General features: G+C 47.0%; 1 protein-coding gene across 1 annotated transcript in view; it reads left to right on the forward strand.

Moving 5' to 3' along the window:
* Positions 1-14308, forward strand: part of slc46a1 (solute carrier family 46 member 1) — a 29647-nt gene extending 15339 nt beyond the window's left edge. Inside the window, exons 4-5 of the mRNA XM_060848252.1 lie at positions 10094-10250; positions 12286-14308. Coding sequence (XP_060704235.1) covers positions 10094-10250; positions 12286-12427 — 299 coding nt within the window. The 3' untranslated portion in view covers positions 12428-14308. The remainder of the gene's footprint in view (positions 1-10093; positions 10251-12285) is intronic.
* The last annotated feature ends 533 nt before the right edge of the window (positions 14309-14841 follow it).

Genomic DNA, 14841 nt, shown 5'->3' on the forward strand with positions numbered 1-14841 from the left:
TCCGCATCCAATGAAATTACTACTCCTGGTATCTTTCCCTGATGACAGGCTTGGATCATATTCAAGACCCTTCTGATATTATTGGATGATCTGCGGCCCTTAATAAATCCCGTCTGGTCCTCCTTTATAATATATAGCAGTACCCTTTCTAGTCTTAGTGCTAACATTTTTGAGAGAATTTTAAAGTCTACATTTAGTAAGGATATTGGTCTGTAAGATGCACCCAATCTTCTGGGTCTTTTCCTTTTTTGAGGATAAGAGAAATATTTGCTTCTTTCAGCGTGGGCGGGAGACAGACCTGACTATGCGCAAAATTATACATATCCATAAGTGGGTCAACCAATATTCCTGTAAATTCTTTATAGAATTCAGCTTGAAAACCATCCGGGCCCGGTGCTTTTCCGCTCTGAAGTTGCCTAATTGCCTCAAGTATTTCTTGGACTGTTAAAGGGGTATTTAGGGCCGACACCTGTTCCGGAGTCAGGCCCGGGAAGGTCAAATTTTTAAAAAATGACTGCATCCTCCTAATCCTATCTTCACAATCCTGCGATCTATATAGTTCAGAATAAAATTCTTTAAAGGTCGCATTGATCTTTTTATGATCATGAGTCAGGGTACCTGTACTTTCCTTGATGGTCGGAATAGTTTGAGGGGCTTTCTTTTTCTTTGCAAGAAATGCTAAGTATCTACCCGGTTTGTCGCCATATTCATATAATCTTTGTTTCGCAAATAATATTTCCCTTTTAGCCGTTTGAGTAAGCGCGGTGTTTAAAGCTGTCCTAAGAGCTGTAATCCTCTGCAATTTTGTGATAGAAGGTCTAGCAGCGTATGCTGTTTCGGCTGCTTTTAGGCGAGCTTCAAGCAGACGCTGTTGCTCTCCCTTCATTTTCCTCTGGGTCGCTGAATAGGAGATGATCAAACCTCGTGCATAAGCTTTGATGGTCTCCCACATCATTGACGGATTGCTAGCCGTACCAGTATTAATTTCTAAAAAAGTTTTAAGTTCTTGGGAGAAGTACTTTAAAAATTTGCTATCTTTTATCAGGAAGGGGTCCATACGCCAATGCCGAGCAGATGTCCCATTGTTCTTTACCTTAGTTTCCATGTATACAGCGGCATGGTCAGAGATTGCTATAGTACCTATTTTACAGGTTGCTATAGAGTTTAGAAAAATCGATGGGGCAAAAAACATATCAATTCTTGTGTGACATTTATGTGGATTAGAGTAGAAAGAAAAATCTCTACCCTGTGGATGGAGACATCTCCATACATCTACCAATCCTAATTCTTTATTCAGGTCCGCCAGTTGTCTAGATCTGGGAGATACTCCAGCGGCACTCTTGGGAATCCTGTCTATTTCCGGATCCATAATACAATTAAAGTCTCCCCCTATAATTGTATGACGGGCACCAAAGGCCATCAGTTTTGAAAAAGCTTCCGTTATGAATTTAAAGGGGTGTGCCGGGGGGCAGTATACATTTAAGATCCCATATTCCTCTCCATTTATGAGGGCTTTAATCAAAATATATCGTCCAGATTCGTCTTTTATCTGATTTAGAATTTTCAAAGGGAAGTTCTTCCGGACAAGGATAACGACTCCCCTGCTTTTTGAATTAAAAGAGGAAAAAAAGGCCTGATCAAATCCGCCCTGTCGTAATTTTAAGTGTTCTTTATCCGACAGGTGTGTCTCCTGTAGGAGAGCTATATCAACTCTCTCCTTCTTAAGATTTGATAATATTTTCTTCCTTTTAACTGGCGAATTACTCCCCCTGACATTCCAGGTGCACCACTTAACCGACTGTTCAGCCATAATCATCTGGACAGATCCGAGACCCCTCGGGAGGGGAAACCCTATCTAGAACATCCCGAGCATGGAGCATACAAGATTTACAAAAGTAAAGATTCTCTGATACACTCGAAACAATATAACAAAAAACTCTTTCTAAGTATAAAAAATATAAAACATTCCGAACTGGAGATTTTCTCCCTTGTTCCCAGGGAGCGTCACTTCCTCTCCCACAGTCCATCTTACCCTCTTCCAACCAGTGCCCCACCCTTGACCCAGGTGTTCCTCAATAAAATGAGGAGAATTCAAATATAATATAAAGCTAGAGTTAACAGTGAACACCCCACCCCCACCCACACCCACATCTAAATATATTTGGGAATATTAATACCATATATAACTATAAGATTACAATCTCAATACGTAATACTTAAATATAATACCACAAAATAACAGGGGAAAGAAAAACAACCCCGCTCCTAAAAACAGAAGTAAAATAGAATAAGGTAACCACCTCTCCCCATCAACATTAACCAAACGCCCCAACATATATATATACATACACACATAGGGGGAAAGATAAGAAAAGATGAAGGGATGTAAACCAAAATAATGGGAAAGGCAGACCAGCGTCCACAATCTCTTACGGTTTATTTAAGAGAGTCCAAGAATTCCTTAGCCTTCTCCGGTGATCCGAAGTTATATATGGATCCTTCGTGGCTAAGGCGTAGCGTCGCTGGATATCGTAAGGAGTACTGGATATTTAAGTCCCTTAAACGCTTCTTCGCCTCATCGAATGCCTTCCTCTTTCGGACCAAAGCTGGGGAGAAGTCCTGGAACAGCATGATCCTGGATCCTTTGTGGGTCATAGCTTGGGGATCTTTTCCCAGATTTCTTGAGGCTTCCAGGAGCATCTGCCTCTCCCTATAGCTCTGCAGCTGGAACAGGACCGGGCGTGGGCGCTGGGTTGAGCCGGGCCCACGTACTGTGACCCGGTAGGCCCATTCCACCCTTACCCGGCCTGATCCATTATGCAGATTTAAAAGTTGTGGCAGCCAATGCTCTAAGAATGCTGTCAGCTGGCCTCCCTCTTCCTGCTCGGGAAGGCCCAACAACCGAATATTTTTTCTACGACATCGATTTTCGAGGTCATCAATGTGGTTTTCTAGGTTCTGGACTCGATTCTCGAGAAAACGGATGTGGTCGGCTGTTGATTTTATCGCAGTCTCTGAGGCTGCGGCCTTCGACTCCACCTCTCTGACTCGGCACTCCAATTCCTGAATGTCTCTGCCCAGCTTCTGCAGCTCGGCTGATAGTGCTTCTCTGCTCTGCCGAGACTCATCGATAAAAGCATCAACCTTCGCCTCCCACCTGGCAAACATCTCCTCAAAGCTCATCTTCGTTGGTAAATCTCCTGAAGTAGCTGAAGACACCTTTGTTGCAGCTGAAGAGGGAGAGGGTGGGGGAGGGGTCCCTGCTTTCTTAGAGCCGCCTGTTCCCTTCCCTTTACTCATTTTCCAGCTAGTATTAGACTATTTAAATGTACTAATAGGTAACTATTTAAGGTTAACAACTATTATAAATGGTTTAGTGAGTGTGGTGGGGGTGGATAGCCCACTTTTCCCAAGTTTTGGGTAGAGCACTGTGGACTCAGTCTTGCTGGGTCGCCGCCATCTTGGATCCCCTCAAAACATTCTTAAGCAGACAGCTCAGACGTTAACTTTGTAGTTTGTTTCGGTAAGGGTACAGGGAAAATTACCCGGATTAAGTTAGCTAGGTTGACTACCAGATTTTAAAACAGACAAGAATTTATTCACAAGATTACGAAATGAAACACAAAGAACAGAATAATGAACCCCTTACAGAACTCAGTCTGTCCAACTAGACTTAATTATGCCGTTCTGAATATACACAACAGTCTCAATAAGCAAACTTCCTTTAAAACCAGCATAAATGGAACACGTACTTATAGGTTGAAGTTGAAAAGCAGAAAAGAGAGAGTTTCCACACAGCTCACTGTTGAATTTCTCACTAGGTCAGATTGAACTAAAACTGCTCAGCTGGAGAGCTGACCACTCCCCTTTCATTATACAGGTCACTTCTAAAACATGACCACTTTGGCCTGAAGTCTCATCTGTTTATATATAAACAGAAGGCCTCTCAAAATCCTTTCCATCTCTGTATAAACCAGACTGATCGGAGCCTGGCCCGGTTTATTACCCCTCTGAAATAAGTCAAGGACAGAGTCTCCTTGAGCTAAAGAACAGTTTTTAGAAAAAAAAAGGACTAGCTTTATGACACGGCACGCTCAGTATTGTGTTCACTGCTGGTTGCCACATTACAGGAAGGATATGGAGGTTTTGGAGAGGGTGCAGGAGAGGTTTCCCAGGATGCTGCCCGGGTTAGAGGGTACAAGCTGGAAGGAGAGGCTAGAAAAACTCTGTTTGTTTTCTCTGGAGTAATGGAGGCTGAGGGGAGACTTGATCGAAGTCTATAAAATTATAAGCTACATAGATCGAGTTTATGGTCAGAATCTTTTTCCCAGAATTGAAATATCTAATACTGGAGGGCATGCATTTAAAGTGAGAGGGAGAAACTTCAAAGGAGATGTGAGGGGCAAACTTTACAGAGAGTGATGGGAGTCTGAGACATGCTACCAAGGCTGGTGAAGGAGGCAGATACAACAGGGACATTTAAGAGACTTTTAGGTAAGCACATGGATATGCTAGGAATAGACCGAGGGCAGGCAGAAGGGATTAGTTTAACTTGACGTCATGTTCGACACAACATTGTGAGTTGAAGGACCCGTTCTGTACTGTTCTGTGTTCATACTGAAGGTGCCCATAGTCGCCAGAGACCCTAATATGGCTGAGTTACATTCAGTTTGATGATCAGAAGAGTCAGGCCAATACTAGTGCATTAAAGTTAAATGAAACCAGAGCTGCCTGAAGAAAACTTGCAAACAATGTTAACACATCCATCAGAAGGTCACACGACACCAGGTTACAATCCAATAAGCTTGTGGTTTCAAATAAACCTGTTGGATTATAACCTGGTGTCATGTGACTTCTGACCTTGTCCACCCCAGTCCAACACTGACCCCTCCACATCACAGACCTGTCAGAAGTGATGTAGTGACAGACATTTAAGAGGATGTTTTGGATTATACAGAATAGATATATTCCAACAAGAAAGAAACGTTGCAAGGATGGGACCTATCTCCAATAGTTAACAAAAAGTTTTGCAGATAATGTCAAAAACAAAGTGTTAAATTGTGCTGGTTGGAACCAGGACAGAAAATTGAACAAAATGGAAAGAACAGCAAAGATTTTTAAAATAATGAGGAGGGAAAAAATAGAGTGAGAGAAAGTTAGCCAGAAATGTGAAAATAGACATTAAGAGTTTCAACAGCTATTTAAAAAAGAATAATGTTACAAAGTGTGACTCTGGGGAATTAATAATGAAAAATAAAGAAATGGCAGATGAATTGAACAAATGTCTTGCATTGGTCTTCATTACAGAGGGTGCAGGTAAGATTCCAGAAATAGCTGGAAATCAGGAAATAGAAGGGAACAAGGAATTCAAGTAAATTATAACCACCAGGGAAGGTGGAACTGAGAAAATAGTTGGAACTGTAACTGTCAAGCTGCACTTTCTCCTGGATGGTGGAAGATAAAGAGATTGGTCAAATAGTTGCTGCCATGTTTTTAATTTTTCAGAATTCGCTAGATTTGAGAAGGTTCAGTCTTTTTGAAACAGCTTTATTCAAAATGAATCAGAAAGCAGGAACCACAGGCTTAACATCTGTCTTAGAGGAAATGTTCCAAGCTATGATTAAGTTATTGCAGTGTATTTACGTACATTCAAGGTAATTGACCTGAGTCAAGTGTGGATCTTTTGTTAAAGAAATCTTGTTTAGGGGATATGGGGGTAATATAGACATGAATAGAAGATTAGTTCAGTTTTGTCTCATTCCGCTGTGGGATGTGGGTGTCATTGGCGGGGCCAGCGTTTATTGCCCGTCCCTAGTTGCCCCTTGAGAAGGTGGGGGTGAGCTGCCTTCTTGAACCGCTGCAGTCCATGTGCTGTGGGTTGACCCACAATGTCCTTAGGGAGGGAATTCCAGGATTCTGACCCAGTGACAGTGAAGGAACGGTGGTATATTTCCAAGTCAGGATGGTGAGTGGCTTGAAGGGGAACTTGCAGGGGGTGGTGTTCCCATGTATCTGCTGCCCCTGGTCCTTCTAGATGGAAGTGGATGTGGGTTTGGAAGGTGCTGTCTGAGGATCGTTGGTGAATTTCTGCAGCACATCTTGTAGACGGTACACACTGCTGTTACTGAGCGTCGGTGGGGGGAGGGAGGGGATGTTTGTGGATGTGGTGCCAATCAAACGGCTGCTTTGTCCTGGATGGTGTCGAGTTTCTTGAGTGTTGTTGGGAGCTGCCCCCATCCAGGGCAAGTGGGGAGTATTCCATCACATTCCTGATGAAGGGCTTATGTCCGAAACGTCAAATTTCCTGTTCCTTGGATGCTGCCTGACCTGTTGCGCATTTCCAGCAACACATTTTCAGCATTATTCCATCACACACCTGACTTGTGCCTTGTGGATGGTGGACAGGCTTTGGGGAATCAGGAGGTGAGTTATTCGCTGCAGTGTTCCTAGTCTCTGACCTGCCTCTGTACCCACTGTGTTAATGTGGTTGGGTGTAATTGAGCTTCTGGACAGTGGTAACCCCCAGGATGTTGTTAGTGAGGAATTCAGCTCACGGAAGCAGAGAGTAGTAATAATTTCTGATTGGTGAAATTTAACGAGTGGTGTGCCACAGGAATCAGTGCTGGGAGCCCAGCTGTTTAGCGTTTATGTAAATTGCTTCTTTGAAGGTATAGTTGTGTAATTTGCTGATGACACAAAGATAGGTCAAAAAGTGAGTTGTGAAGAGGACATGAAGGCGCTATACAAGAATGTAGCTAGACTAAGTGGATGGGCAAATGTCTCGCAAATGGGAATTGTCAGATGGACCATTTTGGAAGGAAGAATAATAAAGAATATTCTCAAAATGTTGAAGGGTTTCTGAAATTTGAGATGCAGAGGGATCACAAAAGGTTAGTGTGCAGATACAGCAAGTAGTTAGGAGGGGAGACGTGAATTGAATACAAAAGCTTCTGATTCAGTTACACGGGGCATTGGTGGAACAGCACCTGGAGTACAGTGTCCAACATTGGGACAGCACCAGGGATACCATGTCCAACATTGGGACACCACGTGGGGCACAGTGTCCAACACTGGGACAGCACCTGGAGTACAGTGTCCAATACTGGGACAGCACCTGGGGTACAGTGTCCAACATTGGGACACCACGTGGGGCACAGTGTCCAACACTGGGACAGCACCTGGAGCACAGTGTCCAATACTGGGACAGCACCTGGGGTACAGTGTCCAACATTGGGACAGCACCTGGAGTACAGTGTCCAACATTGGGACAGCACCTGGGATACCGTGTCCAACATTGGGACACCACGTGGGGCACAGTGTCCAACACTGGGACAGCACCTGGAGCACAGTGTCCAATACTGGGACAGCACCTGGGGTACAGTGTCCAACATTGGGACAGCACCTGGAGCACCGTGTCCAACATTGGGACAGCACCTGGAACACAGTGTCCAACATTGGGACAGCACCTGGGGTACAGTGTCCAACACTGGGACAGCTCCTGGAGCACAGTGTCCAACATTGGGACAGCACCTGGAACACAGTGTCCAACATTGGGACAGCACCTGGGGCACAGTGTCCAACACTGGGACAGCACCTGGAGCACAGTGTCCAACACTGGGACAGCACGTGGGGTACAGTGTCCAACACTGGGACAGCACGTGGGGTACAGTGTCCAACATTGGGACACCACGTGAGGTACAGTGTCCAACACTGGGACAGCACCTGGAGCACAGTGTCCAACATTGGGACAGCACCTGGAGCACAGTGTCCAACACTGGGACAGCACCTGGGGTACAGTGTCCAACATTGGGACAGCACCTGGAGCGCAGTGTCCAACATTGGGACAACACCTGGGGTACAGTGTCCAACACTGGGACACCACGTGGGGTACAGTGTCCAACACTGGGAAGCACCTGGAGCACAGTGTCCAACATTGTGACACCACGTGGGGTACAGTGTCCAACATTGGGACACCACGTGGGGTACAGTGTCCAACATTGGGACACCACGTGGGGTACAGTGTCCAACACTGGGACACCACCTGGGGTACAGTGTCCAACATTGGGACACCACGTGGGGTACAGTGTCCAACACTGGGACAGCACCTGGGGTACAGTGTCCAACATTGGGACAGCACCTGGAGCACAGTGTCCAACACTGGGACACCACGTGGGGTACAGTGTCCAACATTGGGACACCACGTGGGGTACAGTGTCCAACACTGGGACAGCACCTGGGGTACAGTGTCCAACACTGGGACACCACCTGGGGTACAGTGTCCAACATTGGGACACCACGTGGGGTACAGTGTCCAACACTGGGACAGCACCTGGGGTACAGTGTCCAACATTGGGACAACACCTGGAGCACAGTGTCCAACATTGTGACACCACGTGGGGTACAGTGTCCAACATTGGGACAGCACCTGGAGCACCGTGTCCAACATTGTGACACCACGTGGGGTACAGTGTCCAACATTGGGACAGCACCTGGAGCACCGTGTCCAACATTGTGACACCACGTGGGGTACAGTGTCCAACATTGGGACAGCACCTGGGGTACAATGTCCAACACTGGGACAACACCTGGGGTACAGTGTCCAACACTGGGACAGCACCTGGGGTACAGTGTCCAACATTGGGACAGCACCTGGAGCACCGTGTCCAACATTGAGCCACCACGTGGGGTACAGTGTCCAACATTGGGACAGCACCTGGAACACAGTATCCAACATTGGGACAGCACCTGGGGCACAGTGTCCAACATTGAGACACCACGTGGGGTACAGTGCCCATCACTGGGACAGCACCTGGAGCAATGTGTCCAACATTGATGGGTCAGCATTGGGAGTGCAGTGTCCAACATTGGTCATCTTATGTCAGGAACGATAAACCTGCTTTGTAAGCATTCAGAGAGTCATTACCAAACTGACAGCTGGAACAGGAGGGTTGCCTTGGGAGGAAACGTTGGATGGGCTGGGCCTGCAGAGGAGTGTGGAGAGCTGCTTGAACCGGCTCAGATCCTGAGGGGGTTTGACAGGGCAGATATGGAGGGGATGTCCCCTCCTGTCAGAGAATGTCAAACCAGGGTCATAGCTTCAAAATCGAGGGTTGTTCATTCAAGGCCAAGATGAGGGAAAATAATTCTCACTGAAAGTTGCAAATCTTTGGAACTCTCTTCCTCAAAAAGCAATGGATACACTGTCTGTGAATCTTTCTCAGGCAGAGGGAGGGAGAATCTTTCCTCGCAATAAGGGAGTCCTAAACTAGAGGTTTAGGGTGAGAGGGGAATCATTTAAAAGGGACCTAAGGGGTAACTTTTTCACGCAGAGGGAGGTTCGTGTATAGAATGAGTTGCCAGAGGAAGTGGTGGAGGCTGGTACAATTACAACATTTTGATGGGTATGTGAATAGGAAGGGTTTAGTGGGATAAGGGCCCGGTGCTGGTAGATGGGACTAGATTAATTAAGGATATCTGGTCGGCATGGACGGGTTTGTTTCTGTGCTGTACATTACTATGACTGTATGACTGGGAGAATTTCCTGTATGTGTCACCCAGTAAAACTGTAAAGATGTTTGAGACTATTTCCCATTCGACTGGATTCACATCAGATCTGAATGCCATCAACCCATCTCTTTTCCCTGTAATTCCCTAACCCAGTAAACATTTGTCAGAATCAGTTGTTTTGTTGAGCCCCAGTCTGATCAGTCTGATTGTGGGAGAGAAGCTCCTGACTCCACTGCCCTTGTGTAAAGCAGTGCTTCCTGCTAGGAACCACGAATGGCTAATTTCCTCAGCGGTCCCCTTTGGCCTGACCTGCTGCACCATGGGAAATAGTTTTCAAGATTAGGTTAATGCAGCCTAATTAGGTGAAAGTGAGGATTGCAGATGCTGGAGATCAGAGACCAGAAGTGTAGTGTCGGAGAAAGTGTGCTAGCAGCATCCAAGGAGCAGGGGAGTTGATGTTTCATCAGGAATCATCCCATCCCACATTTTTTGACTCTAATGTAGCCTAACGCTCAATCTTTGGCGTTGTCACGGAGGAACAGCTGAGGGAGGAGGTGTGTAAGAGATGTGGCTGTTCTCTCTGCAGGAGCCCTGTTTGCCTCGGTGGCATGTGTGGAGAGTGCCTGTTCACTGGTGTCCACACTTATCTTCAGCTCCCTGTATCCTGCAACACTGCACTTCATGAAGGGATTTCCTTTCCTGTTTGGGGCTGCCTTGCTTCTCCTTCCAGCTGGAATTATCGGGTAAGCAACCTCACCACTTACTGGGTAATCGGGATTCGCCAGTGACCGAGTAATCGGGATTTACTAGGAATGGAGTTACTGCGGTTCGCCAGTAACCAGGTAATCGGGATTCACCAGTAACTGAGTAATCGGGCTTTACTAGGAACGGAGTTACTGCGGTTCGCCAGTAACCAGGTAATCGGGATTCACCAGTAACTGAGTAATTGGGCTTTACTAGGAACGTAGTTACTGCAGTTCACTAGTAATCAGGTAATTGGGATTCACCAATAACTGAGTAATCGGGGTTTTACTAGGAATGGAGTTACTGCTGTTCATCAGTAACCAGGTAATCGGGATTCACCAGTAACTGAGTAATCGGGGTTTACTAGGAACGGAGTTACTGCAGTTCACCAATAACCAGGTGATGGGATTCACCAGTAACTGAGTAATCGGGGTTTACTAGGAACGGAGTTACTGCAGTTTACCAGTAACCAGGTAATCGGGATTCACCAGTAACCATGTAATCAGGGTTTACTAGACACCGGGTTACTGCAGTTTTCCAGTAACAGGTAATCGGGATTCACCAGTAACTGAGTAATCGGGGTTTACTAGACACTGGGTTACTGCAGTTCACCAGTAACCATGTAATCAAGGTTTACTAGACACCGGTTTACTGTAGTTCACCAATAACCAGGTGATTGGGATTCACCAGGAACCGAGTAATTGGAATTTGCTAGGAACGGAGTTACTGCGGTTCACCACTGACCAGGTAATTGGGATTCACCAGGTAATCGAGATGGATTATCCTGTGGTTATGTCTATGTAATATCTGGCCATGGTGTTGGAATCAGCCTTGTGTCCCTGATACAGAGTCCTCTGGTACAGTCAGTATTGACAGCAGCAGCTCGTTCAGGATACACTTTATCAACAGCGTGTGTGCATACAGCTATCAGGGTTCTTATCGCTGAGCACAAGCTGGTGCAAGAAACACTCCTCCCCTACACAGTGCTGTGGGCAAACAGAAATACCCCGACTGGGCAAAGCCACTGGCAATGAACAGGTCCAATAAACCCAGCAGTGCAGCGTTACCAGCCTCAGAGCTCGGGTATGCAGCCAACAGGCACCGGAGGCTAACTACAGAAACCACATCAGACCTTGCCGTCAGTCTGACTGAGACCCTGGGAAGGCAGGGAATGGAGACACCAGGGTGGTGGGACACTGCATGTGCGGAGAAACAGACAGTGATCGGAGACTGATCAAGGTAAACCTCCCTCTACACGGACCTCATCAAACCCTCCCAGGACAGGGACACCACGGGGTTAGATACAGAGTAAAGTTCTCTCTACACTGTCCCCATCAAACACTCCCAGGACAGGGACAGCACAGGGTTAGATACAGAGTAAAGTTCTCTCTACATCAAACCCTCCTCAGGACAGGGACAGCACAGGGTTAGATACAGAGTAAAGTTCTCTCTACATCAAACACTCCCAGGACAGGGACACCACGGGGTTAGATACAGCGTAAAGTTCTCTCTACATCAAACACTCCCAGGACAGGGACACCACGGGGTTAGATATAGCGTAAAGCTCTCTCTACATCAAACACTCCCAGGACAGGGACACCACGGGATTAGATGCAGAGTAAAGCTCTCTCTACATCAAACACTCCCAGGACAGGGACACCACGGGGTTAGATACAGCGTAAAGTTCTCTCTACATCAAACACTCCCAGGACAGGGACACCACGGGGTTAGATACAGAGTAAAGTTCTCTCTACATCAAACACTCCCAGGACAGGGACACCACGGGATTAGATGCAGAGTAAATCTCTCTCTACATCAAACACTCCCAAGACAGGGACACCACGGGATTAGATGCAGAGTAAAGCTCTCTCTACACTGTCCCCCACCAAACATTCCCAGGACAGAGACAGCATGGAGTTTAGATACTAGGTGCTGCAACAGGAGGAGATGATTTCAGTTGAAGTGAGTGTGTGATATTGTCCCTGAACCGAGCCCCCCAGCTGATTCCCTTTCCTGATTTGTTTCCTCCTTCAGTGTACTGGGCTGCCGTGAGAGAGAGGTGCCATATAGACGATTTGAAACCCCAGCTGCTCCTGTCGTGAGTGATGCTGATCCTGCCTCCAACCACAGCGAGGACATTCCCACTGCTGCTGCTGCTGCTGCTGCTACCTGCTGATTATATCATGGAGTTTTACAATGAAACTTGTCTCATCGCTGCTGTGTCTAGCTGTCACTGTGAGGTGATTCATTTGCTTTTTCACATGAAATTTCAAATCTCCTGGAGACGACGAGAACAATTCAGTACAGCGGGAGCCGTTGGCCAGTTGTGTGTGTGTTGGTGGTTTGACGATCATGCAAGTCTCTGTCTTCCAGAACCTTTCATCTTTTCAGGCGATCTTCCAAGTACTTTTGAAAATTCCTATTTTTATTTCTTGTTGGTGTCACTGGCTGGGCCAGCGTTTATTCCCCTTCCTAATTTCCCCAGAGGGGAGTTAAGAGCCAACCGCATTGCTGTGGGTCTGAAGTCACATGTAGGCCAGACCAGGTCAGGATAGCAGATTTTGTAGAGTCCAAGAGCACAGAGAAGTCTGTCCAGTCCAAAACAAACACCTCACTGTTGTAATCTATTTTCCAGCACTTAGCTCCTTCACCTTGAGATCACAGCTAAATCCTTCCACAAAGTGATGAGAGTTTCTGCCTCTCACCCTCACAGGCAGTGCGTTCCAGGTGTCCCCCACTCCCTGGGTGATAACATATTTACTTACGTCCCGTCTAAACCTCATGCCTCTTACTTTAAACCCACGCCCCCTAGTCATTGATCCCTCCAGCCAGGGGAACAGTTTCTTCCTACCTACCTGCATCTATGCCTCACAGAATTTGAGACATCCTATTCATGTCCCCATCAATCTCCTGTGCTCCAAGGGAAACTTGCCCCCCTCTGTCCATGAAAACTCTCCAGGCCAGGGCAACATGCTGCTATATCCCCAGGACATTTCCTTCCCTAACCGGCATTAGTTCATATCGGAGCAGAACTTGTGGGTGGCTCAGTGGTTAGCACTGCTGCCTCACAGCGCCAGAAACCCGGGTTCAATTCCCGCCTCAGGCAACTGTCTGTGTGGAGTTTGCACATTCTCCCCATGTCTGCGTGGGTTTCCTCCGGGTGCTCTGGTTTCTTCCCACAATCCAAAAATGTGCAGGTCGGGTGAATTGGCCACGCTAAATTGCCCGTAGTGTTAGGTGAAGGGGTAAATGTAGGGGAATGAGTCTGGGTGGGTTGCGCTTCGGCGGGTCGGTGTGGACATGTTGGGCCGAAGGGCCTGTTTCCACACTGTAAGTAATTAATCAAAACTTTTTTATTTCAGATATTTCTCAAAATCAGATTTCTTCCTCTGTCCTCGAGAACGTGGTGCTGGAAAAGCACAGCAGGTCAGGCAGTATCCGAGGAGCAGGAGAATTGATGTTTCAGGCAGAAGCCCTTCATCGGTAATGGCTTATGCCCGAAAAGTCGACTCTCCTGCTCCTTGGATGCTGCCTGACCTGCTGCGCTTTTCCAGTGCCACACTCTCAACATGGAATTTGAGTCTCTCCAGTAACCAGGCGTCCTATTGCTGGTACAAGATTTCCCCGTTCACCCCATCACACTGTGCAGTATTTGCAATGTCTCAGTATTCCTATGCTTGATCCCATGCTGTCCTGACGTGAATTTCAGGCATCATCATTTTCTTGTCAGTTTTCCAAGTCAAAAAAAAAGATTTGAGTCAATCTTTGAAAAGGCTTCCTGTAAATTGAACTCAAGACATGATCAGAGATCGAGAGTTTGAAATTTTCAGCTGCAGCTTCACAGCACGTGAAGCAAAATACATTTCAGAATTTGCAATGCTTTTTTGAAGTATTATCAAATTTATGGCTGAATCTAATATTTTCAAATTTTGAATTTCTTGTAATTACAACTTGCAGCCTCTCTCTCTGTCCCCACATCTTAAAGACAGGGAAGGGAAGGAGCGGATGTACTTGAACAGATAATGGTGGAAATAAAGTGATTATTGATTCTGTTTCACTGCATTTTGTACATGTTACTTAATGAGTCACATGACCATTCCTGGTTGATAGGAGACACTAAAGACTGTTCCCTGAGGGAAATTGAGGAAATTCAAAGGTGACAGTCATACCTCAGTGGGTAGCCCGTTGCCTTAGGATCAGAGAGGTTGTAGAGAGAGTGCCACACAGTCAGAGGGCAGTGCTGAGGGGTTGACGCACTGTCGGAGGGTCAGCACTGAGGGAGTGAGCACTGTCGGAGGGTCAGTGCTGAGGGAGAGCCGCACTGTTGGAGGGTCAGCGCTGAGGGAGAGCCGCACTGTCGGATGGTCAGCGGTGAGGAAGTGAGCATTGTCGGAGGGTCAGTGCTGAGGGAGAGCCGCACTGTCGGAGGGTCAGCGCTGAGGGAGAGCCGCACTGTCGGAGGGTCAGTGCTGAGGGAGCGCCGCACTGTCGGAGGGTCAGCGCTGAGGGAGTGCCGCACTGTCGGAGGGTCAGCACTGAGGGAGTGCCGCACTGTCGGAGGGTCAGCACTGAGGGAAAGCCGCACTGTCG

The sequence above is a fragment of the Hemiscyllium ocellatum genome, chromosome 31 (assembly GCF_020745735.1).
Source record: "Hemiscyllium ocellatum isolate sHemOce1 chromosome 31, sHemOce1.pat.X.cur, whole genome shotgun sequence".
Taxonomy (NCBI): Eukaryota; Metazoa; Chordata; class Chondrichthyes; order Orectolobiformes; family Hemiscylliidae; genus Hemiscyllium; species Hemiscyllium ocellatum.